This window comes from Thalassophryne amazonica, chromosome 1 (genome assembly GCF_902500255.1).
Source record: "Thalassophryne amazonica chromosome 1, fThaAma1.1, whole genome shotgun sequence".
Classification (NCBI taxonomy): Eukaryota; Metazoa; Chordata; class Actinopteri; order Batrachoidiformes; family Batrachoididae; genus Thalassophryne; species Thalassophryne amazonica.
This window is the reverse complement of record NC_047103.1, coordinates 151,131,909-151,159,442: the sequence shown is the minus strand read 5'-3', so window position 1 is coordinate 151,159,442 and position 27,534 is coordinate 151,131,909. Positions and strand designations below refer to the sequence as shown.

Here is a 27,534-nt window from a genome sequence, read left to right as displayed (position 1 = left end):
TCGTGCCGAGTCTGCGGCTGTGAGTGCTTCACGCTCCGTGCCTCGCGTCGAGTCTGCGGCTGTGAGTGCTTCACGCTCCGTGCCTCGCGTCGAGTCTGCGGCTGTGAGTGCTTCACGCTCCGTGCCTCGCGTCGAGTTTGCGGCTGTGAGTGCTTCACGCTCCGTGCCTCGCGTCGAGTTTGCGGCTGTGAGTGCTTCACGCTCCGTGCCTCGCGTCGAGTCTGCGGCTGTGAGTGCTTCACGCTCCGTGCCTCGCGTCGAGTCTGCGGCTGTGAGTGCTTCACGCTCCGTGCCTCGTGTAACTATTTACACTGCATGTGATTCACGCTTTGTCTTTCCATTTGTAACCATCAGGGCTTGCGTTAGCCATCTGCACGCAGTCCACAATGTTGACAGGGGCCTTTGTTGCATGGCTGTAGTACCTGTTGGCTCCCTTGAGCCCAGATGATGGATATATGTTTTGCCCCTCGTGTCTTGGGATCGGACACCTGAGGGAAGCCCCAGGAAGGAACCAAAGCGCCGTAAACGCCCACATGCAGGAGCCCCTTCTGCTAAGAAGGTTACTCATGACCATGCTTTGGCTGAAAAGGTCGAAACGTTGACTTATGAGTTTGCTCAGATTAAGTCCTTGCTTCTGAATCTACAGCCTAGGGATGCAGTGACAGTTCCTGTTGTCCCTAATGAGGCTGATCAGACCAATGTAGTTACTCAGCAGGAGGAAGATGTCGTGTCTATTGCTGCGACTGATTCCTTGTACAAGACAAGTGATACAAACTGTGTGGAGGATGAGGATGAGAGGGGTCTTTCTCCAAGCCATTCATTAGTGGGCTCTCACACCTCTGAGGCAGAGTCCCTGCCGCAAACCGGACCTGGACTATCCTTTGTCAAGCAAGCTGTTCAGTTGGCTTTATCCAGGCTTGGGGTCGACAATCCCCCTGCAGAAACCACCGCTTCAAGTGCCTTTTTCAAAGTCACTCAGAAGCCTGAGTTCAACGTTCCAGTTTCACAACCATATATCGAGGAGCTCCACTGATGTTGGGCGGAACCCAAATCATTGACCCATCTATCACAGGACTGCAGAGCCCTTAGCTCTATGTGTGATTCGGCGCAGTATGGTCTGAACCGTATGCCCGCCGTTGACAGCATTATTGCGAACCTGGTTGTGGCTCCAGCTGATGCTGCTCGGCCGGATTGCTCGCTGCCCACATCCTCAGTGTAGAGTCACTGATGACCTCCTCACCAAAAGCTATGACATAGCTGCTCGCAACGGTCGCCTAGGCAACTCACTGTCCCATTTAGCCCTTGCCCTCTCAAAGTCTTTGAGGGAGGCAGAGGTTGATGATGCTATGCAAAGTCTTAGTGATGCCTCACTCCAACCTTTGCTTATATGTCCAGAGAGCTTGGCAGACTGATGTCAACCCTTACCATCACTAGACGTCAGGTGTGGCTTGCGCAGTCCCCCCTGTCCGAATCCTGCAGAGGCACACTCCGTTCGCTGCCGGTTCTTCCAGGCCAAGTATTTGGACCTGCGGCCCAACAAACTTTGGAGCGTGCAATTGAGGCTAGTAAATCTCGGCAACAGTTTGTTGACCTACACCGGTCTTCCAGACCTCAGCCAGTCAGACGTGCTACAGCTTTTCACTCTACATCCAGGCTTCCGCCGACTCCCAGAGCTGCACATGCTTTTGCAGTTGAGGGCCAGCTCTTCCAGCCTATGGGCAGACCGCCGAGAACTGAACGGTTTCACAAAGCTTCCAGTAATCGCGCCCAGAGGTCCTCAGGGATGCGAGGCAGAGGTGGTCGGGTCTGACTGCCAATGTTGGCCCCCAGCCGTTTTTCACAAAATCAACTCAGCCACTGGGAGGCTCAAGTCAAGACCCATGGGTCATTTCATCCTTGTTCGAAGGTTACAGAATTCAGTTCAGATGTCGTCCTCCAAAGTTCAATGGGGTGAGGATGACTGTTGTTTCCGACTCGGTGCAGTCTGCCGCCCTACAATGAGAGATTTTGGAACTCCTGGAGAAGGGGGCCATAGAGCCAGTTCACAGTTCAGACCAGCTCAGGGGGTTCTATTCAATTTACTTCCTTGTTCCAAAGAAGGATGGCGGCTTTCGTCCTATCCTCGATCTCCGACGTCTGAATCGTTATATCAAAGTGCTGCAGTTTCACATGCTCCGCACAGTAGATGTCCTTCAAACTATCACACCAGGAGACTGGTTCACAACTGTCGACTTAAAAGACGCCTATTTCCATGTGCCAGTGGCGCCTCATCATAGGCAGTTTCTCTGCTTTGCTTTCGAAGGTCAAGCATACCAGTTCAGGGTGCTTCCTTTCGGCCTCTCTCTCGCCCCTCGTACATTTACCAGATGTATGGCTGCAGCACTAGCCCCACTGCAAGCTCTTGGATTAAGAATCCTACCCTACTTAGACGATTGGCTTGTCTGCGCTCCAACTCAGGAGCAGGCGCACAACGACACAGCTCTTCTACTGAACCATGTCTCTCATTTAGGACTCTCAGTGAACTTTGCAAAGAGTTCTCTTGTTCCCAGTCAACAAACGACCTTCATCAGCATTGCCATCAACTCCCTGACTATGACTGCATCGCCATCCCCGCAGAGAGTGGACAATGTAATTCGTCTTGTCTCACACATTCAACGGGCTGTGACGCTGCCTTTTGGTTTGTTGCTCCGGTTGATTGGCAAATTGACTGCAATGTCGCTAGTGGTACCTTTGGGACTTCTGTTCTTATGTCCCCTACAGATTTGGATCAACAACCTAGGCCTCAACTCAAAGTTGCATCAGCACAGGCTTGTACGACTCTCCAACCAGTGCCTTCTGCACCTCAAACCCTGGGGGAACGTGGACTTCATCTGCAAGGGTGTCCCTCCTCGCCGAGAGGTGGTTGTTACAGATGCATCACTCAAAGGTTGGGGGGGCCGTGTGGAATCACAGGATGGTGAGGGGTGTCTGGAGTCCTCAGGAGAGACTCCAACACATAAACGTGCTGGAGCTTCGCGCTGTGCGACTGGCTCTCAAGCATTTCCTCCCGGCCCTGAGAGGAAGACATGTTCCTGTCTGGTCGGACAACACGTCAACAGTCTATCACATAAACCATCGGGGGGCACCAGGTCCAATCACTCATTGGCAGAAACTCGGAAGCTTCTCTTATGGGCATTGCCTCGCCTTCAAAGTGTCAGAGCAGTTCATCTGCCCGGCGTACAGAACAGAGCAGCGGATTTACTCTCCAGACAGAAACCACCACCGGGAGAGTGGAGACTGAATCCGATTGTGGTCCAAATGATCTGGCAGAAATATGGTGCAGCGGAAGTGGACCTTTTCGCTTCAAGCACCTCAACACATTGCCCACGGTGGTACTCCCTCTTGGAACCAGACAGCCCGCTGAGGGGCCAGACTCCTTGTTAAGTTCTTGTGACCAGGCTGCTGTTCAGACTATCCTTAATTCACGTGCTGCTTCTACCAGGGCTCTGTATGACAACAGATGGAAGCTGTTTGCGCGGTGGTGTGAGAAACAAAAGTTAGACCCGGAGCGTTGCCCTGTGCCTATTCTCCTCAAATATTTACAAGAACTGCTGGAGAAAGGACTTTCTGTCGCTACCTTGAAGGTTTATATTGCTGCAATCTCTGCCCGGCACGTCTACGTTGATGTCCGGTCAGTGGGTTCACACCTCTTAGTGTGTCGTTTTTTTGAAAGGTGCTCTACGTTTGCGGCCTCCAAGGCTTGCACGTGTACCTTCATGGGACCTTCCTCTAGTCCTGGAGGGTTTAAGCTTATCCCCTTTCGAACCAGTTGAAAGTGATGATCTTAAATGGGTGTCAGTGAAGACTGCCTTTCTACTTGCACTGTCTTCAGCTAAGCGGGTGGGAGAGCTCCATGCCCTATCAGTCGCTGGGGACTGTTTGCGATGGAATTCTGATGGATCTGGGGTTACGCTGTGGCCTAATCCGTCCTTTTTACCCAAGAGAATTTCAACTTTTCATGTTAACCAGCCAGTTTCCTTGGCTGTGTATGTCCCGCATTCTGATCCAGGATTATCTGTTTCAGGTTCCCTGTGTCCTGTCCTACTGTTGAAGCAGTACATTAGTGCGACTGCCGGGATCCGGAAAACGGATGCCCTGTTTGTGTGTTACGGTGATCACAAAAGAGGCTGTGCTGTCTCAAAGCAGCGACTCTCGCATTGGGTCGTGGATGCCATTTTACAAGTATACAGGTCCAGAGGTCTTCAGCCTCCTAAGGTTACGTGCCATTCCACCAGAGGGGTGTCCACCTCCTGGGCTGCACTGAGAGGTGCCCCTTTGAGTGATATTTGTGCTGCTGCTACGTGGGCTTCGTCCTGTACCTTCGCCCGCTATTACAGACTGAATGTGGCTGCTCCTTCTGCGGTGACTTTGGCGGTGTTGTCTGCCTCCACTTCCCACTGCTGATGCGAGGTGAGTGTGACTCTTCCGTGACCTTGTTGGTATTAAGTCATCCAGGTGCTAAAGCACCGCCCCCTGGCGGTCAGGAGGAATGAAATAGAACGAGAGTTACTAATGTAACTACGGTTCTATGAATTCCGGATGACTGCCAGAGTTGCTTGTCACTCAGAGTCTTGTGAGTTCATTCCGAAAAGAAGCGAGCGCTGGGTGCGTCTGGTATATAAAGACAACCAGTGACGTCACCCAGGTCACATTCAATGGTGTGACTTTGTTGGTATATACTGCGCACATGTAGTTATCCAGGTGCTAAAGCACCGCCCTCTGGCGGTCATCCAGAATTCATAGAACCGTAGTTACATTCGTAACTCTCGTTTGCTGTGTTCTCTTATATACTTCATATTTTGACACAATCATGCATCAACACACATCGAAGGTTGTGACAACAGAAATGTTTTTCTTTAAAGTGCTGCTCTCCACAGGAACCCTCTGCTGCAGTCAAAACCAACACAAACACCACAAGGACACTAAAATCTGTCCTTCTCATCCAAAAACAGAAGTTGCAGGAGTAACGGGATAGTTACTGCATCTCAACAATGATGCACAAAAAGCAGTATTACCACTAAATTATTGATTCTTGGAAACTCACAGAAGGATGAAGCAATGCAGTGCCTTACTACCAAGCATTCCACTGTAGTGCACAGCTGACTCCTGGGGGCGGAGCAGCAACACAGTGGGGAACGATGTTATCGGCTCAAATGGGATCGGGAGCAAACCTCTGGTCTGTGCGGCACAGAGATCCGTCCACACACCACAGTCGACCCCAACCATCTGAACATCTGTGACCTTAGAGTCTGAAGAGATTAATAATTAATACTTTATCAAGTTGGAACCATCACACATTTATCCAAAACATAAGAACAATGACAGCCAAGATGTAACACTGTCTGATCAACAACATTAAAATGTTTGGGACTGTTCATGTGCACTGATGATGTTTACCTGCAAGCGTCTCTGCAACCTCCATGAAGGAGCTGAGAAAAGCCATGGACACAGCATCCCCTAGTGGTGAACAGAAGCAGTCAGAGAAAGAGAAGAGCTCTGACTCATTCGTTGTCCGTGTGCAACCCATAGACTGTACATACTGTAGGCGCTACCAAGGAGATCACATAGTCATCAGCAAATGGGCAAACCTGTAGTGAGCCAGCACAATGAACACAACAATCTGCAATGTTGAAACCAACACATCCAAATTGTTTACCCTTTTACCTTTGTGCTACTTTGTTTACCTGGTGTAAGGTGTATGTGAGCCTCTTTGTTGCCATGGAAATGCCTTAGAGCTGTGTATGTTATGGTAGTTTTTATCAAAGAAAAGCTGCTGAAAAATATCTTTCTATAAGTATTTGAACTTTTTCTTCTTCTTCTTCTAAGAAAAGTAAGATAAACTGCTACTACTGCTAAACACAAGACAGCCTGGAATACTAAGGGAAGAAATGTGGCATACATATTTAATATTTTGTTCCAGCTTATTGTCAATGTTTTGCTTCACATATGCAAGACTGATGCAGATTTACAAAATGTTGATTGGATGGACATTTAAACACTACATTGTTGTAGCTGACTGAATGTTGTTAAGCTTACAGTGTGCATAGCACCATGTTGTAGCTCCAGCTCAAAGCTGTCCAAGGACATTAGGCCCATAAATTGTAAATTCTAGGTGAGAAAATATACTTTTTTAAAACAAATACATGTGTAGTAAGTACTGTTTTTTATGATTTCCCCAAGATTAATTTATATACTGTTTCATTGTGGAGTGTCTGATTTGCACTGACCTATTTTGTTTGTGAGCACTTCTAACACCCATAACTGACGGAAGACAGGTCCACATGGCGACACACCTGAGATGCATATGTGATATAGGAAGCCAGCGCGCTAGTTCTTCTATCATGCTCTATGTTCTATATACACCCACACATTCAAAGGTCAAATTAATTCCACCAAGCATAAAAGAAATAGGAATAGGATATTTCCTCACATTTCAGGTAGAACAGCACCACTGTCAGGTCACTTTGTACTATTGCAGTGTGGAAGTTTTCAGATGTCATTTGAGTAATCCCTCCCATGTCTATATCTCGTAAGGTGTCTCGCTTTTCGTACATTGCTTTTGCAATTTCATCATCTAGCTCGTCTGCAGAGAGAGAGAGAGAGAGAGAGAGAGAGGAGAGAGAGAGAGAGAGAGAGGAGAGAGAGAGAGAGAGAGAGAGAGAGAGAGAGAGAGAGAGAGAGAGAGAGAGAGAGAGAGAGAAGAGAGAGAGAGAGAGAGAGAGAGAGAGAGAGAGAGAGAGAGAGAGAGAGAAACACAAACCATTTCACAGGAATCAACGGATGCTCCTCTTCCTGCAGCTCCTCTCTTACCCTAAATTCTTTCCCTTCCCACCAAGCACTTTACCAAGGGAGTGCCTCCATTCTATGTCTTCCAGCACTCCATCATCGTCTTGTTTCTCCTCAGTCTCCTCCTCTTTGAATGCTTCCTCCTCCTCACTCTCAAGCTGTGGAAACAACTCTAAAATCTCTTCAAGTTTGTGTAAGGTCAAATACTTCACCTCTGAACTCTGGAAGCAGACACAAACACAAGCATGAGGCGCCTTTGAGCAAAAACAAGTCATGTATTTAGTGTGTGGATGCACGTCATACCTCCTGAGGCTTTCTGTATGCAACATTGTACTGATTTGGGGTTTTCACTGCAGGACTCTCCCTGGTAACAAAAACAAGGACGTGCAGAAGCCAGAAACACAACTGGAAACAACACATTAGAGGGGACAAGACGAGTATTACGAGGGGAGACTGAGATGTTTAGAGTCTGACCCAGAAAAAGTAGGCCATGGTTCTCCATCTTATGCATTCAGAGAAACCAATATTTCTCAGCAATGCACCCAGTGAGTCAAAATTTCACACATTTTTGAGAAATACTGGTTGCAAAAGGTGCACAACCGTTCCCTACTTTTTCTGGGTCAGGCTCAAAACTTCTCAATTGCCCCTCGTATTTACATTGCACACATCTACTTAACACCCCTTCTCTCACAATGCTAGGAAAAAAAAAAAAGACATTTTAAAATGTGCAAGTCCCACTCTTTATTCAGATCCCCCTTAAAATTTTATACTATCTGCTCTGAAAGATGAATTGGCAAATGTTTTCTTGAGTTGTGCTTGTTAAAAGAAAAACTTGTTCTCATTAGTATGCAAATCTATGCATCAAACAATCCTAAAGTGTTATGAGCCACCATTCCCCACAGGCCACCTATGGTGTAAGTATCAAACATCTACCAGGTATGGTTATTTTTACAAGATAAATTACTTTATGTTAATATTGTCTGGTTAACAGTAAAAATGTGGACATGTGGGACGGTGAATGTGGATGAGTACAGAATGCATCTCAGTTTGTGTAAGTAATAACTCCAAAACAACAACGGTTATCTTGTAACTCATTCAATTAAAACAGCACATAATGAGGATGAAGTGATTAGAAAAGTGGTTAACTTTGATGTATCAGATCAATCCAAAAAACAGTTTTCTTTTCCATAGATTTGTCTGCCACCTGCTGGATGGTCCGTGCATGCTGGATGGATTATGACAAATTAACAGCTGTAGTTGGATCTGCATGCAGTTTTTCTGCCACTGTGTTTTTCCACTGCTGCCCACTTTCACATGAGCATCAGCACACAACCGAGGAAACAAACATGACGCTCACTATGTGGGCAAATATGGGATAAAATATCTAACTGTGTGGGAAAGTAAAAGCACAATTAAAGAATGGGTTGACCATGTGGTTGAGGATGATACCAAAACTTTTCATTGATACCCACAAACTTGAAACACTTATGGAATGTTTTGAAACCCTTGCAACACCGGTGTCGCAGACCGAATGGTCCGCCCCGCCTCCAGAGCACATGCGTCATTTCGGAGCTCTGAGACAGAGTCTCTTCACCCAAAGCGATCAAATGGATTAATGGGGTTATTAACCATCAGATGACAAGGTAAAACATCTTAAATCATTCTAAAGTAAGTTTTAAGCAGAAAGGAGGCGATACTCTGTGACGCTTTGAAATGACCGACGTGCAGTGAACGCATCAGTTAGCAGCTCATGTAGCTGCGGTGCTCTGATCACTTCCTCCGTCTTTTGTGATGAAATAATGCTGAAGTATGTGGAAATTGTTGTACAAAAGCTTCAGATATCTGTCACTGACATAGATGATGACTGGAGTGCAGTTTTAAGCAGAAACGAGGTGATAATCCGTGAACCGCGGCTGATGATGCATGCGCAATGAAGGCAGGGCGGAACGATTTTTAGGGGGGCCGTTCAGTCTGTGACACCAGTGTTGAGAAAGATTCCAGAGTCCACATGAAAAGGATTTTTTAATGCTTCCCCCATCAATTTTATAAGGTACACAAAAAATGTAACACAAACAGTGACAGTAACAATATTACAAACAAGCAGACAATCAATTATGTTTAATATGTAGCATCTGGGTGTGGCACCTGAAGAATTCAATATTCAACATTCAAGGGATCCTGTCATCTGTAGTAACCATTGTAGTCAATGGCTGCATGTAGCACAACAGGCCATCATATCTGAATTACATGAATGTATGTATGTGTTCATGTTTGTCTTAGAAGGCCTATGTCCCTGTATGTGCAACCTATATAAATATATACGAGGAGTGTGACAGATAAATGAATTAATGTGAGGAGTTACATTACTGCCACCTACAGTTGTGGTCAGAAGTTTACATGCAATCATCGTGGGTATTAGTGCGACAGTAATTTTGGGCTTTTAATGATGTCTCTGAAGTGGTATTTTGCCAGGGTGGAACGACTGTAGAGCATACATCATTAATGACTTTAAAAGACAAGAATTGGGTGCACAAGTCTGAATCTATTTTGGATATTCTCTAATCCACACGGTACTAAAAAAATAAAAAATAAAAAGACAATTCGATACAGGCTTCACAATATGGTGCATTGTGTCACCTGTACAAAATAGAGCCCATTTTCAAGATGAAAAATGGCCACCATTTTGGCATAATGAATTACACAGGATCTCACCACATGGACCAATTTGAATGGTCTTGATGCAGAAAAGTAGATTTTTGACTACGAACAAGTTCTGTACAGACCCTGAGGCCCACCGGGATGGTGCTTATCCCCGGATATCATGGCACAAAGCAGAAGTCTACAACCCCCCCATGAATGGGACGTCAATCCACCACAGGCTACTTCCCCAGCAAAAGATGGAACCCCTTTATAGGTGGTTGGACTGTGATGATGCAGATGAAGTGTGTTGTTCAAGGACACAGACGGGAATCATGATTATGAATTGAACTCAGGTCTACATATTGGTAGGCAGCACACGTGGTATCCTAAAGTAATGCTGCTTGAGCTGATTACTGGCTTGAGGAGTTCAAAATTTGGATTCTGCACAGTGAAACTGATGGCAACACCGTCAGTTCTGGGCTCATGAATATCCGTTCCAGCAAGATCTCTTTACCAATCGTAAATTTGACTTTTGTGTTTAAATGAAACATGGCAACAACCAAATGACTTTGTTTCCCTGAACGATTCATGTCCTCCTGGGTTTGTTGAGATGTCTAAACTATGTGAGTCTGGCCTTGCTATGCTCTACTGTGAGAGTTGGAGAGTCCCACATGTATCCATTCCGGCGTTCAATGCCTTCGAGCCAATGGTTTCCTGGTTATCCAGATCGGTTCCAACAATTGTGGCTATAGTGTAAATGGTAAGTGGACTGCATTTATATAGTACTTTTCCATTTGCATCAGAAACTCAAAGCGCTTTACAATTATACCAGGTACACAGCCAATCAACTCCTAACAGACACATGAATTAGCAAATCAGCTTGTGGCAGAGCAGGGAGAAATGGAAAATGCACAGGTTCAGGTGTTGTTGAGGGCTGGATTGAGAACCTCTCCTGGCTCCCTGCATAACAAACATAATTCATTCGTCCCCTCACTATGGGAACTGTTCCCTCCTCTCTCAAAACAGTTACTGTCACCCCAGTAGTCAAGAAACCTGGGGCTGATCCCACAAACCTCAATAACCTGTGTCCCATTTCCAACCTCCTATTTTTTGCAAAAATACTTGGGAAACCCCCCCCCAAAAAACAGTTGCTTCTCAGCTCCACAACCATCTATCCCACAATAATCTTTTTGAACAATTCCAGTCTGGTTTCTGCCCTTTTCATAGTACCGAAACAGCTTTAATCAAAATCACTAATGATCTGCTCCTTGTAGCCGATTAAACAGTGATAAAAACAGATGCTGCTCATTGGCACCAAGTCCACCCTAAACAAAACCCCAGCTTTACAGCATCTATTGATAACGCTTCCATCTTGCCCTTCCCCCAGGTTAAGAGTCTGGGTGTCATCTCACATCAATAACAACCTGCTCAGCTTACTACCACCTCTGCAATAACAACCGCCTTCACCCCTCTTTCACGCCTCATACCGCTGCTATCCTGGTTCACAGTCTCGTCACTTCATGCTTTGACTACTGCAATGTCAAATGTATGATTGTGAAAATTAATGTCACGTTGATGATACTCAGCAAAATTAAAATGTAGTGATCGCCGGGCCAGTCGCTAAACCTATAAATGTTGTGCTGCAATGCATTATGGGAGTTTGGGGTTTTGGCATTTTAAATGTTATTGTGGTTCATGTTAGTTTAACAGTGTTGTTATTGTTATTGATTTATTGTGGCTTTGTAGTTCAATTGGTTTAGTCAGTTTAGTTAAATGTCACCATGCTGTCACCATAAGTGAAAAGTGTTTGATGTCACCCCTTCCACCGCCTGTGATGTTTTATGTGAAAAATAAGAGTGCCACCTTGCGGCAGAGTGCAGACAAGACAAACACTGTGGCTTGCCATAAAATGCATTGTTACATAACCTGAGCATCTTTGAATGCATCTCATCCACATGCTGAATATTTATATATTAAAAGTGTGTGCAAGTTTATTTAGTACGTCCATTGTGAGTACATAATCCATCCATCCATCCATTTTCTTCCGCTTTATCCGGAGTCGGGTCACGGGGGCAGCAGCTCAAGCAAAGCTGCCCAGACCTCCCGATCCACACACACCTCCCCCAGCTCCTCCGGGGGAACCCCAAGGCGTTCCCAAGCCAGCCGAGAGACATAGTCTCTCCAGCGTGTCCTGGGTCTTCCCCGGGGCCTCCTCCCAATGGGACATGTCTGGAACACCTCTCCAGTGAGGCATCCAGGAGGCATCCGGAAAAGATGCCCGAGCCACCTCAGCTTGACTCCTTTCGACGTGGAGGAGCAGTGGCTCAACTCCGAGCTCCTCCCGAGTGACCGAGCTCCTCACCCTATCTTTAAAGGAGCGCCCAGCCACCCTGCGGAGGAAACTCATCTCGGCCGCTTGTACTCGCGACCTTGTTCTTTCGGTCATTAGCCAAATCTCATGACTATAGGTGAGGGTCGGAACGTAGATCGATCGGTAAATTGAGAGCTTTGCCCCCTACTCAGCTCTCTCTTCACCATGACGGTCCGATACAGCGACCACGTCACTACAGACGCTGCACCGATCCGTCTGTTGAGCTCATGCTCCATCCGTCCCTCGCTCGTGAACAAGACCCTGAGATACTTAAACTCCTCCACTTGAGGCAAGGACACTCCACCGACCTGAAGAGGGCAAGGCACCTTTTTCCAGTTGAGAACCATGGCCTCGGATTTGGAGGTGCTGATTTTCATCCCGGACGCTTCACACTCGGCTGCAAACCGCCCCAGTGCATGCTGAAGGTCCTGATTTGACGAAGCCAACAGAACCACATCATCCGCAAACAGCAGCGATGAGATTCTGTGGTTCCCAATTTGGACCCCCTCTACACCCTGGCTGCCTAGAAATTCTGTCCATAAAGGTAATGAACAGAACCGGTGACAAAGGGCAGCCCTGGCGGAGGCCAACGTGCACTGGAAACAGGTTTGACTTACTACCGGCAATGCAAACCAAGCTCCTGCTGCGGTCGTACAGGGACCGGATAGCCCTTAGCAAAGGACCCCGGCCCCCGTACTCCCGGAGCACCCCCCACAGGGTGCCCAGAGGAACACAGACAAACGCCTTCTCCAGATCCACAAAGCACATGTGGACTGGTTGGATGAACTCCCATGAACCCTCAAGCACCTGATGGAGGGTGCAGAGCTGGTCCAGTGTGCCGCGACCAGGACGAAAACCACACTGCTCCTCCTGAATCCGAGGTTCAACTATCGGTCCAGTTCTCCTCTCCAGTACTCTGGAATAGACCTTACAGGGGAGGCTGAGGCTGAGGTGAGTACATAATATAATTGTAAATATGTTAAAAATACATGCATGACACAAGAAAGTGAAAACACTTATTTCCATTGTGGACCATTTAAAATCAAATGACAAAATAGAAGTAAAAATAAAAGAAAATAATATTAATAATACCGATAATAATATTATTATTATTATTAACCATGTGTGTATGATAACAAGAACCTAAACATTTTATAAATACATTAAGACAGTAAATTAACATAAAATAATTACGTAGATCAAGTGGGTAGTGTGTTACTCACTATCATCCTACATACAGAGAATATCTCTGCTTCTGCCTGGTTCACGCGACAGAATTTTAAAATTATCTGTAGGTTTCCAATACCTGAGAGACCACATGTGGAGATTAAAAAAAAAAAATCGTAGATCTGATAGGTTTGGTCGCACAGTGTGTGGTGTTCAGCCACACGGTGAAGTCAACACACCACACACAAACAGATTTCACACACGAACATTCCCAGGTCAGACAGGAAATCTCGCAAAATCTCTCGAGATTAAACGTGACTTCAGAGTAAAAAGATGGAGATAGTTTGTGGACTATTTAAAACAGATGGGAAAAAAACGATACCAAAAGAAAAAGAAAAGGCGTTCTTTAAAGGAGTGGAGACAGCGCAATCACCGGACTTTCTGGTAAGTCAGGACAGCTGTTTTGATTTTATTTGCCACTCCGTGTGTCCATCACCTCGCTTTCTTATTGGCTACACGTCACATTCAGCACACTGCGTGCTCGTTTGTGATCAGGGGAGACAACACATGCTGGGATATCGGGCCAAGACAATCCAACATGTCGAATATCTCCGATTTGCGATCTGAGCATCCCTGACGTCCTTCCAAGCAGATCAGAGCACTCTTAACACACCACACACGGCAGGAATATCTGATAAGATTATCTTTAGCGTCATCACGATTCTCGGGGCGTCCTTAAGATTGTCAGAAGGAGAAGATCGGGTCCCATATCAGCCCAATTATCTTGCCGTGTGAACCAGGCTTTACTCTCTGCCTTTTCTGCCATTTTCTCTTCTTAAGACACTCTTAGGCTCCTACTCTTACCAGTTTGGCACCTTAGGAGCCATCTTAAGGCCTAAGGTGCTTTGCGGACAACTTTCATCTTACAAAGGGAAAATTCTAAGAAACATCTAAGAATTCGAGGAATTCTAAGATTTTTCTTAGAAAGCATCATTAGGAGCTATTTTTAGCCTTAGGCTGCTTCATGGATATGGGCCCTGGCATTTATGTTCAGGGGAGAAGCTCATCACCCACCTGCTGAGGTGATTGACTGCAAGGAAAAGCTGCACTGTCTTGGCCCTCATTGCCCACCCCTGTACTAGGATCACCAATATGGGGCAAGTCTATATTTGTCGACAAAAGAAGAATTTTCATACTAAGCATAGCAGCAATCTTCGAAAATGGTTGCCATTTTGAAAAATGGAATGACCCATGGGCATTTTCAAAAGAGTAATGTCAAAGGAATATATATTTTTTTTTCTTTTGGACAAATCTGGTACCTGTACCACCATTTGAAAGATTCCCCTGAAATATTCTGCTATCTATTGCACTATTAGAGAGGAAACTAATGCCACTCACATTTTTCCCATATATCTCTCATCCTGGGAATATTTATCTACATCAACATGTATATGTTTTCACCTTCTTCAGAATATTATGGTTTCTACTCCAGGCTTTTGTTAACACAGTCACACACATTCCTGTTTTCCTTACCTGTGCACAAGCACAAGTAGAGCAACACCTCTGAGCCTCCATGCCAGGGTAATGGCCGTGTTCAGGTCCAGGTGCTCAGTGCCGGGACGCGAGAACAGGAAAATCTGAGGGGTATGGTGGTTTGGAGGTGGTGGGGGTTGAACCGATGACGGGTCTTCGTGTACTTCAGACTGGCAGGTGGAGAGAGCAATAATGTGGAGACACCTTGTCGTTAAAAACAATCAATTGGAATGTACAGATATACAGCTCTACAGCTCTACCACTTCAGTTTTGTGCAGTCCACAGGTCTGTATTTACCACTAGTGGAGCCTCCATGAGCTGCAGGAAGGAGTGCAGGCCCAGCGTGGTCAAGGGTTTCCTCATAGCCGTCACAGGACACCGGTCAGCGGTAATCGGTTGCATGAACCCTTTATGAGCCTTACAGTGGAGAAACCAAACTCCGGAAGAACGAGATGTTGGGTTGACACTGAGACAATCAGAGACAGGCATGTCTTTGTATGAAAGTATAATTTAAACCTGAAACTTACTGTAATGCTCAAGCAAGAACCCACCCCAGTGCTTTCAGGGCTTCACCTCCACGAACTGACAATGCAAACTGATATTTAGATCCGTACACAAACGCTGTCTCCATCACAGATCTGTGCTCTGAAGAAATACAGTCAGCAAACATAATATGAATTAAGGCTTTCAAATAAATCAATCAGGTAGGACAACACAAGAAATTAAGATCCACGTCAGTTAGTCATCAGATCCACTGATTTTTGTTTTTTTTAGGTGACTTTGTAAAAACACATTGTCTATACCTGCTGTCCCCAGAGTTTTAATTAGAGCTAATACGATATCTGTATTCCCTTTGACTTTTTTCTCCAAATCAGTGAGGTCATCTGGCAAATCCACGCTATGTATCTCTTCATAAACAATATCACTGTGAAAGAGAGACAGAATCCAAACACATTTTATTATATAATGTAGCTGTCTAGAAATCTTTTTTTCTTGCTGTTAAAATAAAGTACTTACACATATCACTCATACCATACTACTACTACATACTAATACTACTGTAGTTGCTTGCATGTACTAGATACCAGTGGCAGTAAATTGTTTATGATGAAATACCTGAATTAACAAATGGGTCAACTTCTGTATTGAAAGGCCCAACAAGTCTGTTTCTAAATGTAATTGAAAACATTATTTCATAAATATATATATATATATATATATATATATATATATATATAAACCACAGAAAATGATTAATAATCTAATAAATACTTGTTTTTTCAGCTTTATGTTTTTGACCTTTACTTATAAAATGCGAGTTGACCGAAATACTAAAGTCCTTATGGACCCTAAAGACCATCGGCCCGATGCTTATCTCTGGTTTCCTGTGGTGTCAAGTAGACCACCAGAGTCTGTGACTCCCCTTGGATGGGACACCAGTCCAATCCAGGTTACCTCCCAGCCAAGGCCAGTACCCATTTTACAGCTTGGTGGACTAACTGGGACTTCAACCATGGTCTACATATTGCCAGGTCAACTCCTAACCCACTGAGTTACCCACTCTGCTACTTTAAATCAAAATGTGCAAAATATCTAAGTAGCATCAAACATAATAATACAGTTGAAAAACATTATTGGTAAGACAGGTGCTGTTTACTTACAAAAGGACGTGGCTGACTATAGCGTCGACGTCAAACACCAATTTCAGGCTAAAACTGCTTTCTTTTTTATCTTTCCTGTCAGAGAAACAGAACATTGTGGAAAATATCTATTCATAATCTGTTTACATAGTGAGGCTCATAAGTATTTAGACAGTTACACTTACAGCAGTTTTACCACCACAATGGACTTGAATTTAAACAAGCAACATGTACTTGTGTCAACTTTCAATTGTAATTCTAAGGGTTTAACAAAGTATTACATTATCCATTCAGTAATGGTCATTTTGATACCTAGTTCCTCCATTTTCAGATACTATAAGTAATTGGACAAAATAAATATGGAGGCAGAAAAAGGATTTTCACACAAGAAGAAAATTGAGCAAATAAAGTCTTGAATCCCGTATGTGCTTTCTGGCAATGACTTCACATTTGTCACAACTGAAATTAACCATTAGCAATTTCATAAATATGATATAGTTTGTGTGCTCTATAACTGCTGGGATAGGCTCCAGCCCCCCGCAAGCCTTGATTGGACTAGGCGGTTGAAGATGAGTATGTGCGTGTGTGATATAGTTTGTTTTTACAAATGCTGTTTATAGAATAAGTTTATGGAATAGCAGTCAACCAATACAGTTTTTTCAGTGGCCAATCCAAGTTTTTAGAGAACAAAGAAAATGGTGGTGAACATAGCCCCCCCCCCAATGTGATACAATAATTTAATAACAATTAAGACAACAACAACCACCAAGAAAAACAGCTATATGTATAAATGAACATTTTCTCCTGTCCATATTGTTGTGCCTTAATTGAGAGTGGTGACATGACGAGTCGAGAAAAAAGAAAAGAAAAAAAAAAACGGTCACGTGACTCTTGGTGCCATCTTGCTTCCAAAATAGGGTTTGCTGTTAATCTGTCTGCTTGTAAATCCAGCCATTTTATTTATTTATTCACTAAAAATGCCAGGTTGTTGTGCATTTGGATGCACAAATAGACACAGCAAGGGCTTTAAGATGTACAGATTCCCTTCAGATCCGAACAGAAGAAAAATTGTGGAAATTAAAGTCAGCCGTGTGGTCTTCCATTTCCTCACTATGTTCCTCACAGTGGAAACTCACAGGTGAGATCTCTGAGATAGCTTTTTGTATCCTTCCCCTAAACCATGATGTTGAACAATCTTTCCTTTCAGGTCATTTGAGAGTTGTTTAGAGGCTCCCATGTTGCCACTCAGAAGCGATGCAAAGAGGAGAAACATTTGCAAATGGCCACCTTAAATACCCTTTCTCATGATTGGATTCACTTGTGTAAGGAGGTCAAGGGTCAATGAGCTTACCAAGCCAATTCTGTGTTCCAATATTTAGTGTATTCAAATCAATAAAATGACAAGGGTGTCTAAATGTATGCACCTACCTAATTTTGTTTAAATAATTATTGCACTTTCTGTAAATACTAGAAACTTCATTTCACTTCTCAAATATCAGTGTGTTTGTCTGCTATACAATATATTTAACTGAAATTTCTGATCCAGACAATCAATGATTTATAAAGGAAAATCATAAAAATTATCAGGGGTGCCCAAACTTTTACATACACCTGTATGTAAATTTGATAACTATTTTTATATTTATTTTGATAGCACCTGTACCTGGATGTGTTGCTGTATGTGGTCAAATGATTTTAAAAATGTTGAAAACATTAAAGGTTCATTCAGTAGTTCAGTGCAGTTGAAACCAAAATGACGTCATGTTCTGAGTTGACGCCACTCTCTCAATTAAGACACACTAATTGTTTCTGTGCAAGTCCTCACATTTTCTGACAAGTAACATTACATCCAACATTGCTGACTGTTTCAAAACACCCATTCCCACTGTTTTAAGGCACCCATTTACATGTATGTAAACGGACACAATTGGGAGTCCAAGTGTCATTCCACAGAAGCCACACCACACTGATAAGCCTATTTGTCAGATGTGACCGTAGATTTTTTTAAATTGCCAAGTATAATTATCTCAAAATGCATTTAATCGGCTAGGCAGCAACTTATTTGGTGTACCACTATAGCGCACTATTCATATTGTTAAAAAGGAAAAACAAACAAATCTGAATCAAGACTCTGTACTGGCTGATACTTAATATTAAACAACTTAGATCAGGGGTTCTAAAAACCCCTTCACTCCATAACAACCCAATGTGAGATATGCACAGCTATTAGCATTTCATGTTTATGCATTCCCAAATACTGTCAGCTTCTCCTGTTCCTACTGCACTACTTCTGATTACACTGGCATTTATTATTAGAATGATAAATATAATTAACAGTCATAGCAGTAATAAAAAATATGTTCATTAGTATTCATTTAATTTATTTTTCAATTTTAATTTATTTTCATTTATACAGCGCCAAATCACAACAAAGTTGCCTCAAGGCGCTTCACACAAGTATTATACTTCTCAGTTGCCATTTAATGCGCTTCAAAATTATGAAAACTAAATGCTGTTAAAAAAAAGTGAAGGTTTAGTAAACCTTTATTGATAACTTTGCTTGGAGTTACATCCTCTCTGATTCTTTCTACACAACATACCTGAACAGGTAAAGCTCTGTCTTTGATGAGGTGCAATATTTAGCAACCTTCTCTTTGGGGCAGTTGACCTGGAGAGAAAGATCAAAAGCTTCAGTAGCAGGAGAAATTAATGAAGCATCATCCACTCGTGGGTACCCATGCATGCATCCAAAACTCTGTGCACAATGCACTCACTCAACATATATCAACCCATATCAAAATTCAACACAATTTATTGGCAACTGCAGCTAAACCTGTCTGAATCACAGTCCTCATAGAAATAAATTATTTGTGTAGTGGACATTCATGTCCATTTCTATGATAGAATGAGCACATGAAACTGAACTGCCATGCAGTTACCATGCCAACCAGTATCCCAAAATCGTGCAAGGGCTCGGCAGACTTCTCTAACTGGACCAAGAAGAGATTGATGGTGGTAGCTTCTGGAGAAAGAGTGTGGGTGGGGGGAAGCAGTGAGAAACTTAAATATCCCAGAAGACAACAGCTGTGCATTCATTTGATGCACAACTGCCAAACGCACAATTTGATCATACCAGAGATGACAGCAAAAAGCCAAGCCAGAGAGGACTAACTTACTGAGTTACCTCCAAAACAAAAATCATTCTATCGATCCCAGCCCTCTCGTGTTTATGCTGTCATCCTGCATAATGCACAATGCACAATGTTGAAATGTGCAACTCTGAACTTACCTTGGTACCAAAAGAAGACAACCATACTCTTCCCGGCCTCCAAATTCTCACGGAATTGTGCAGCTGACAGTTCAAGTATGTGTGATGCATTTTCCATCTCTTTGGATCCTCCCAAACTCATCCACAGCAGGAAAACAGCAAAATAGTGCCACCTCATCATGAGCATGTTGTGTTATACTCACTGTGAAGAACACAAGTGTTAGAAAGCTAAGAGGCGCAGAAGGACATGTAGCTGCAAAAACAAACAAAAACAAAACAAAACCAGCATAAAATATGCAGTAGTCAAAAAGTGCCAACCTCAGCCAACACTAGAGCTGCAACTGACTGCCAATTATTCTTTCAATTAATTGATTTGTTGTTTGGTCAAATAAAATGTCAGAAAGCAGTAATGTCAATCAGTGTTTCCAAAAACCCAAGACAACGCATTTGAAAAGCTTGCTTTGTCCACAGCCCAAAGTTAGTCCACTGTCAGAAAGAAGTAAATAAAATACTAAAGAAACTACAAAATGTTGACATTTAAGAAGCTAAAATGAGCAAATTTAACATTAAAAACAAAGGCTCTATACAAACAAATCGACTATAAAAGCAGTTGCTGATTAATTTAATTATTCGATTAATTATTGCACCTCTAGACAAAGCACATTTGGCCTCCGTTTACCTGTGGTAAAGGGACATTATCATCACCACAAACAGCATTTCAGGGCTTCATATTGGTCACCAACAGAAAACCTAATACTATTAAAAAATGTTTTGTGCTCTTCATTATCATAAAATTAAAAAAATAATTACTCTCAAATGAGCCCATATGGAGGCTGCTCGTACTCCTCAAGCCGATGCTCTCAGGATATTACACGCAAATATAACGTAGTCCTGGCTCTCTATTGTCTACTGCCATTATTTATTGTTGTGTAACAAAGGACAAAAATCTGCCTATTGATTCTCAATTGTAGAATGTTGAATTCCAGTCAATAAAGGTGTTAATTACTTAATGTTGCCAGTATGATGTCAAATGTCCATCATTTCTCATTTAGCTGTGTTGTGGGAGTGACCCCACAACTGCACAGCACATTGCTGCCAAATTCACCTGCTGATTTCCAATGCAAAAGCTGTTCAAAAACTGCCACAGTGCACACAAAACATTAGATCTATATTTTCCAGTATTTTTAACTGTCCTCATTACTTAGATTAGTGGATCACTAAAAAGTAATGCAGCCAAAGCTTAATAAAGTCAAAACTACCCAATCTGGCAACACACAATCTGTACATGCTTGGCAGTTATGGCTTTTGGCGAGAGTAGCATTGAGCGACCTGGAGCTGAGTGCCGGTGTTGATTTTGATGAATCTCGTTGAGCAAAAGAGTAAGAAATAGGCAACAAAGGCTACTGCCACGGTGGCATTTGGGGTGATTATTATGATGACAAAAGCCCCCTGTATGCTAAACTAGAGATCACTTTGGGAATCACTGGTTCAGTGTCACAGTTAGGACAAATTTTAGGGTTTAAGTTCTATTAATTGAAAAATCTGCAAATTTGCAATGATGGATGTTTTGGCCTTATCATACTATGCAGAAGACCTTCCTGCCGTAAGATCTGTTGCTATATAATAAAACGAGAACATATTTATGATTCATTATTTATTCAGCATCTGTGTGCTGAATAAATAGAATTCACTCATTCATTCATTCATTCAAAAAAAAAAAAAATCCCAGTCCACACTCATTGTGCAAAGTATGTACCAAATTTTCTGGAGTATAAGTCGAGCCAGAGTGCAGCTCTTGAATTTGGGATTTTCGTGCACTGTTGGAGTGTAAATTATACCTCCTTTATATTTTTATTTCTGACATTTGGCCTACGAAATATGTAATTTATTTATTGTTATTTATTCTTTTATTGTTGGACTTTACTTTGTTTAGTGCTTTAAGTCCTTAGAAAGTCCTATATAGTCATTGTAATGATTATTATTAAAAACAAATGTGGGCAGCACAGTCACTTAGATGTTAGCACTATTGTCTCACACCAAGAAGGTCATGGGATCGATTTCCATCTGTGGCCTTTCAGTGTTGAGTTTGCATGTTCTTCCAGTGTTTGCATGGTTCCCTCTAGGTGCTCCGGCTTCCTCTCATATCCAAAGACATGCAGGCATGGTGAATTGGAAACTTTAAATTGTCCTTAGGTGCGTATGCGGGTCTGACTGTTAGTCTGTCTATAGCATGTCCAGAAAGTATTCATGACAGCTCACTTTTTCCACATTTTATTATGTTACAGCCTTATTTCAAAATTGAGTAAATTCATTTTTTCCCCTCAAACTTCTACTCAACACCCCATAATAAAAAAATATATATATATATATATATATATATACATATATATATATTGTAATTAATAATAATAATAATAAAGAAATCCTATGTACATAAGTATTCACACCCTTTGCTCAATACTTTGTTGATGCACCTTTGGCAGCAATTACAGCTTCAAGATTCTTGAATATGATGCCACAAGCTTGGTGCACCTATCTTTGGCCAGTTTAGCCCATTCCTCTTTGCAGCACCTCTGCATGCGTGCGTGTTTGGTTTCAATCATGGAGAAAATGGGGAGAGCTGACATTTGCCGTTTGGCATGCTTGTGTATTTTGGGCCAAGGATGAACGCCGTGAAAACAGAAAGTTGACAGAACTAATATTTTTGGAGAAATTAGCGATATTAAATAACAAAGCATGGGTTGTGGTCAAGTGGTTAGTGCACTTGGTTTCAGCAAGGAAGGTTCCCGGTTCAAGCCCCACCCTCTGCGTGGAGTTACGTCAGGAAGGGCATCCGGCATAAAACTTGTGCCAATTCAACATACAGATCCACCTTGGATCTGCTGTGGCGACCCTGGGTGAAAACAAGGGAATAGCCGAAGGAAATGACTAGCAATATTAGCCAATAGTGTACAATGGATGTTGTGCTGCAATGCACCATGGGAGTTCAGGGTTTTAAATATTATTAATGTGATTCACGTTAGTTTAACAGTGTTGTTAGTGTTATTGATTTGTGTTTTTGTTGTTCAATCAATTTAGTTAAGTGTCATGTTACCATTACCATGAATGACAAGTGTAGTGCGTTTGATGTCTTCCACCACCGTCTGTTTGTGGGTGTGTAAAAATAAAAGTTAAAAAAAAAAAGTGTGTAAAAATAAAAGTAAAAGAAAAAATAGTTTCTCCAAAAATATTAGTCCAATCTTTTGGACTAATATTTTTGGAGAAACTACAGATATTAGGTAACAGCACGGAACAATGGAGGTTGCTTATTACATTCTGGACTCAAACGCCATTCCAGCAGGGGGCGGTAAATCATCTATATATTAAAAGCGTTCCTGTGTGTGATTTTATTTAGCAAGTTCAATGTAAGTACATAATATAACTGTAAATACGTTACAAAAAATTACATGGATGACACAAGAAAGTAATAACACTTATTTCCATTGTGTTCTATTTAAAAAATCAAATGACAAAATAAAAGTAATAATAATCATAATAATGATATGGTGCATATGATAATAAGAACCTAAATGATTTACAAATACAGTGCATTAAAGACAGTAAATTAATCTTTAAAAAATTACGTAAGCAACAGGAAATAAAAGGGCTGAGTTCTTCCTCTAAAACTGTTGAGGTCTAAGGTTCTAAAAACATTCTGGATTCACACGCCATTCCAACTCATTATAGAAACTTTGTGTAATTTATTACCACCCTTGAAAAATGTCAGCTACGTATTTTAGAAACACTACCCAATCTAAAGCCTGTGGCTCCCCACGGGCAACATGCTAGTTTAGCATTCTAATGTCTGTGTCTTATGTACCTTTATGTGGGTGCCTTCAGCTACCTCCACAGGTTAGGTAATGTTCTGAGGAAATGTCCTTTGTTAGTCTCTCTACTGAAATCACAACAAAATGAAAATAGTGGAACGTTTGCGAAACTACACTGAACCAAATCTATTTTGCTTATGTGCTATCACATTGACATGTCTGCCACCTGCTGGATATGATGATGCCTGCCGTCACCTGAGTGCCAGCTAACACATTATACTTGCAACTGCAAGAAACATGATGCCAACTATGTGACCAAAGGGTCATTCCATTTGAAATCACCAGACCTTCCAGCTTTATGGTCTCTGAAGTACTTAGTTCTTTGATATGTTGTAGTCTGTGGTAGTAGAAGATAATAGCAGTTGGTTTTAGCTCAATATCTCTCTCCATTCAGATTTTCTGGGGGTTTGGAAAAAGGGGGCGTGTCAGCGTTAACCATCTATGGCCCTTTTGTGAGCATTTTCAACTGCTTTTATTTCAAAATTTAAACAAGATATTATGTCCATTGTTTCAGAATATGTTTATTATGTCTCAAAATCTTTGTAGAAAATACCCAAAGCATCATTAACCCCTTGTGGATTGTGCTGTTGCCAAACAAAAAGTGAAATTTGATCGACGTGGTCAGAAAATGAGCCATTTTAGGGGTGTATTTTCTTACACTTCTAAAACAATGTAGGTTTTGGAGTTTCTCTTGCCTATAGAACACATAAAAGGCTATCCAAAAATGCATAGAGAACACAAATACTAATCTTGAAATCTGAGCAAAATTAACCCTTTACTGCCCAACTTGGTGGGCAGGGCCCTTTTTGGCCCATTATTTGACCATGTGGGTACCCTTAGATTTCCAAAATGAAGGTGTCATTTGAAAACGCTTGATGAGTACTACAAAATAAAACCAAAGCAAACATGGAACAAACATCCCTTCATAGAAAACAATGGCATGCGTTTTAAGAAAAAACATGTTTCAGCAGATCCCTGTGATGTACAGCAAATGTACACAAAATGTACACTGATGTTACATTAAATCACACATATGACTTTTTTGAAATATACTGGTGGAACCCAAATTGAGCCAAATCTACATTTTTCTATATATTAATGTTACTCTGTATTTTGTTTTGCTCTGTGGAGTTTTATGTATCCTCTGTCACTGGTTAAAGCTTTTAACCCTCTTCCTTTTAGAGTCGATATCATAATTTTCAGCGTCAACATACCGGTATTTCAAAGATTGAGCCACTTTTTCTTTACCTACCAGTCTTTCATATGATTATTAGCATCTCCTGAACATGGCAGCATGGACTTATCCAGTTTAAAGTAGGTGGCACCACTGTGTAATAAGCACATGTTCATTAACTTTGAGACAATGGCTGAATCCTCAGAATCAACATTTCATCATAAACCTTGCACCATCGGTGAGATTAGCCAGTCCCGAGATGACTGTCACAAAACAACCTTTTCAAGGTAAGTACAGTACTCCAGATTTTATTGAGAAGAAATTAATTAGGCCTACTGATAACTATAAATAATGTAGTGTGCTTCAGATATCTCAGATATAGGGCAATCAGTGCAAGTAGCCTACATACATGCATTCATCAAAGTGAACATTACCTCATGTAGCCATTCTTCTGAATGAATGATGATCTGCAACTTAATAATTTATTAATAAAGCCAGTCTTCTGAATGAATGATGATCTGCAACTTAATAATTTATTAAATAAACCATTTCTTGACACTTCTTTGTCACATAATTATGTTAAATTGCCCAAGAAATGGTTATTTTTAAACCAATAACTAACTCCCCGCAGGGCCAAAAACATTAAAAATACCCATATGTTTTCATATTTCCCCATAACAAGTGTCATGACAATGATCAGTCATTCCTTCCCATCCTCTGAGTACACATATTCTTTCAGTAATATCATGTATTAATGGCCCAATGAACCTCAAAATAATGTTTTGTTAAAGGGTTAATGAAATGTGTCCCATGGAAAACTAATACAATGTATGTATGAAATGAAACACTGAATAGTTACAATTTGATTTTTGTTTAAAGAAAACAAGGGTTGAAGAAATAGAAGAATTTCAAGCTGAAGAAAAGGCAGTCTTGTTAGCTAGGGCAGCACCAGCATTGTTTGACCAAGGGCACCAGCTGGATGAGCAAGGTTCAACTATCTGTCTCCATCATGAGCAAGTATTCCTGACAAAGTATTCATTTGTTCACAACAAAAACCGATGTGAGGATCCATTCAAATGCCACAAGAAAGTTTGCAGTACCAAGCTGAAGGAACTATCTGTGGCTGAAGCTAAAAAGCTTTCAGATATCACGCACATGAAATTCATCCCTGGGCTGAAACTTTGTGGTCGTTGCCACAATAAACTGAAAAATTAAATGATTCCATCTGAGCCCGAGGAGGCTTTGGGTATGTGTTTAAGTGATCAACATCGTCAATATGTTGACCATTGACCCTGGTCAATATGTTGCTTGTTTGTATGATGGTCAGTGGTGGCTTGCAACCATCTTGGCACAGTCTTAAGAAAATGAGGATGTACAGGTGTCATTCATGCATCCACATGGCCCTGCAGCTAACTTTCACTGGCCACAGAGGGAGGACCTCTGCTGGGTGCCGCTGATCCATATTCTGTTGGTTAATGCCCCAAGCACCTCTGCCCTAGGGAGGAATTACACTCTTTCTCCCAAAGATTTAGAGAAAATTGCCAGATGGTTCAAAACATTTAAGATAGGCTAACTTAAAATTGCTAGCCTCAGTCATTCTTGGTTTTGTTTAATCCAGAGACATTTTGGTCTAAAAACTGAGATTCTACACAATTTCATGTATTGATTATTTGGCAAGAAAACAGATCAAATAATAAATAATATGATAGTAAGTGGTGCATAACTATGGTCAAAGGCTTGTAAAAGTGTAGGTATGTTGAGTATTCACAAACTCCTACATGTGTGATTTAATGTAACATCAGTGTACATTTTGTGTACATTTGCTGTACATCACAGGGATCTGCTGAAACATGTTTGGTTTTTTTTCTTAAAAAGCATGCTATTGTTTTCTATGAAGAATGTTTGTTTGCTTTGGTTTTATTTTGTAGTACTCATCAAGAGCTTTCAAATGACACCTTCATTTTGGAAATCTAAGGGTATCCACATGGTCAAATAATGGGCCAAATAGGGCCCCGCCCACCAAGTTGGGCGGAAAGGGGTTAATTTTGCTCAGAATTCAAGATTAGTATTTGTGTTCTCTATGCACTTTTGGATAGCCTTTTATGTGTTCTATAGGCAAGAGAAACTCCAAAACCTACATTGTTTTAGAAGTGTAAGAAAATACACCCCTAAAATGGCTCATTTTCTGACCACGTCGATCAAATTTCACTTTTTGTTTGGCAACAGCACAGTCCACAAGGGGTTAATGATGCTTTGAGTATTTTCTGCAAAGTATTTGAGACATAATAAGCATATTCTGAAATAATGAACATGATATCTTGTTTAAATTTCAAAATAGAAGCAGTTGAAAATGCTCACAAACGGGCCATAGATGGTTAATGCTGACACACCCCCTTTTTCAAACCCCCATAAAATCTGAACGGAGAGAGATATTGAGCTAAAACCAACTGCTATTATCTTCTACTACCCCAGACTACAAAATATCAAAGAACTAAGTAATTCTGAAACCATCAAGCTGGGAGATCCCTCAATTTTGGGTGATTTCAAATGGAATGACCCCAAATACTTTTTTATTTTATTTTTGGAAAGTCGTGTGATCCACACAGGTGTATATAATCAAAGCAGTGACATCCTTGGTGGCTCGTTTTTCCTACATAATTTTTTCAGCCTTGCACACACACGCATAACTGCTGCATTTAATGACTCTGTAATCACAGGTGAAGTGCAGCCTGACGCACGGATGCATACACCGGCCGGACTGTGCACGAGTGCCTTTTTTTGGACCGCGTTTATAAAGTTCCTCAACTTCAAAGCACGTCCTGCTGCTGCACTTAGCCCACAAAGACGAAACCAGACAGCAGAAAGCTCAGACAAACATCAACGTCTGCAGCAGCAGGCTGATAACGGTATTCCCTCACATGACCACTGATAAAATAATTGTACGCCTCCAAAAACTTGAAAGCCATCACGGTCGTCATCTCCAAGATTTAATTTCTCACAATACGTATTACTTTCAATCTTCAGGATCAAGAGTTGACACGTAGTCTGAA

General features: G+C 41.9%; 1 protein-coding gene across 1 annotated transcript in view; it reads right to left on the bottom strand.

The window, feature by feature from the left end:
- txndc16 (thioredoxin domain containing 16) overlaps nt 1-27,534 on the bottom strand; it is an 89,687-nt gene that overhangs the window by 60,023 nt on the left and 2,130 nt on the right. The window contains exons 2-14 of the mRNA XM_034176214.1: nt 19,466-19,646; nt 19,116-19,198; nt 18,777-18,844; nt 16,198-16,272; nt 15,340-15,461; nt 15,088-15,181; nt 14,834-15,002; nt 14,537-14,706; nt 7,129-7,189; nt 6,884-7,046; nt 6,470-6,622; nt 5,437-5,496; nt 5,084-5,288 (exon numbers count right to left, since the gene is read on the bottom strand). Of these exons, the coding sequence (XP_034032105.1) occupies nt 5,084-5,288; nt 5,437-5,496; nt 6,470-6,622; nt 6,884-7,046; nt 7,129-7,189; nt 14,537-14,706; nt 14,834-15,002; nt 15,088-15,181; nt 15,340-15,461; nt 16,198-16,272; nt 18,777-18,844; nt 19,116-19,198; nt 19,466-19,631 (1,589 nt within the window). The 5' untranslated portion in view covers nt 19,632-19,646. The remainder of the gene's footprint in view (nt 1-5,083; nt 5,289-5,436; nt 5,497-6,469; nt 6,623-6,883; nt 7,047-7,128; nt 7,190-14,536; nt 14,707-14,833; nt 15,003-15,087; nt 15,182-15,339; nt 15,462-16,197; nt 16,273-18,776; nt 18,845-19,115; nt 19,199-19,465; nt 19,647-27,534) is intronic.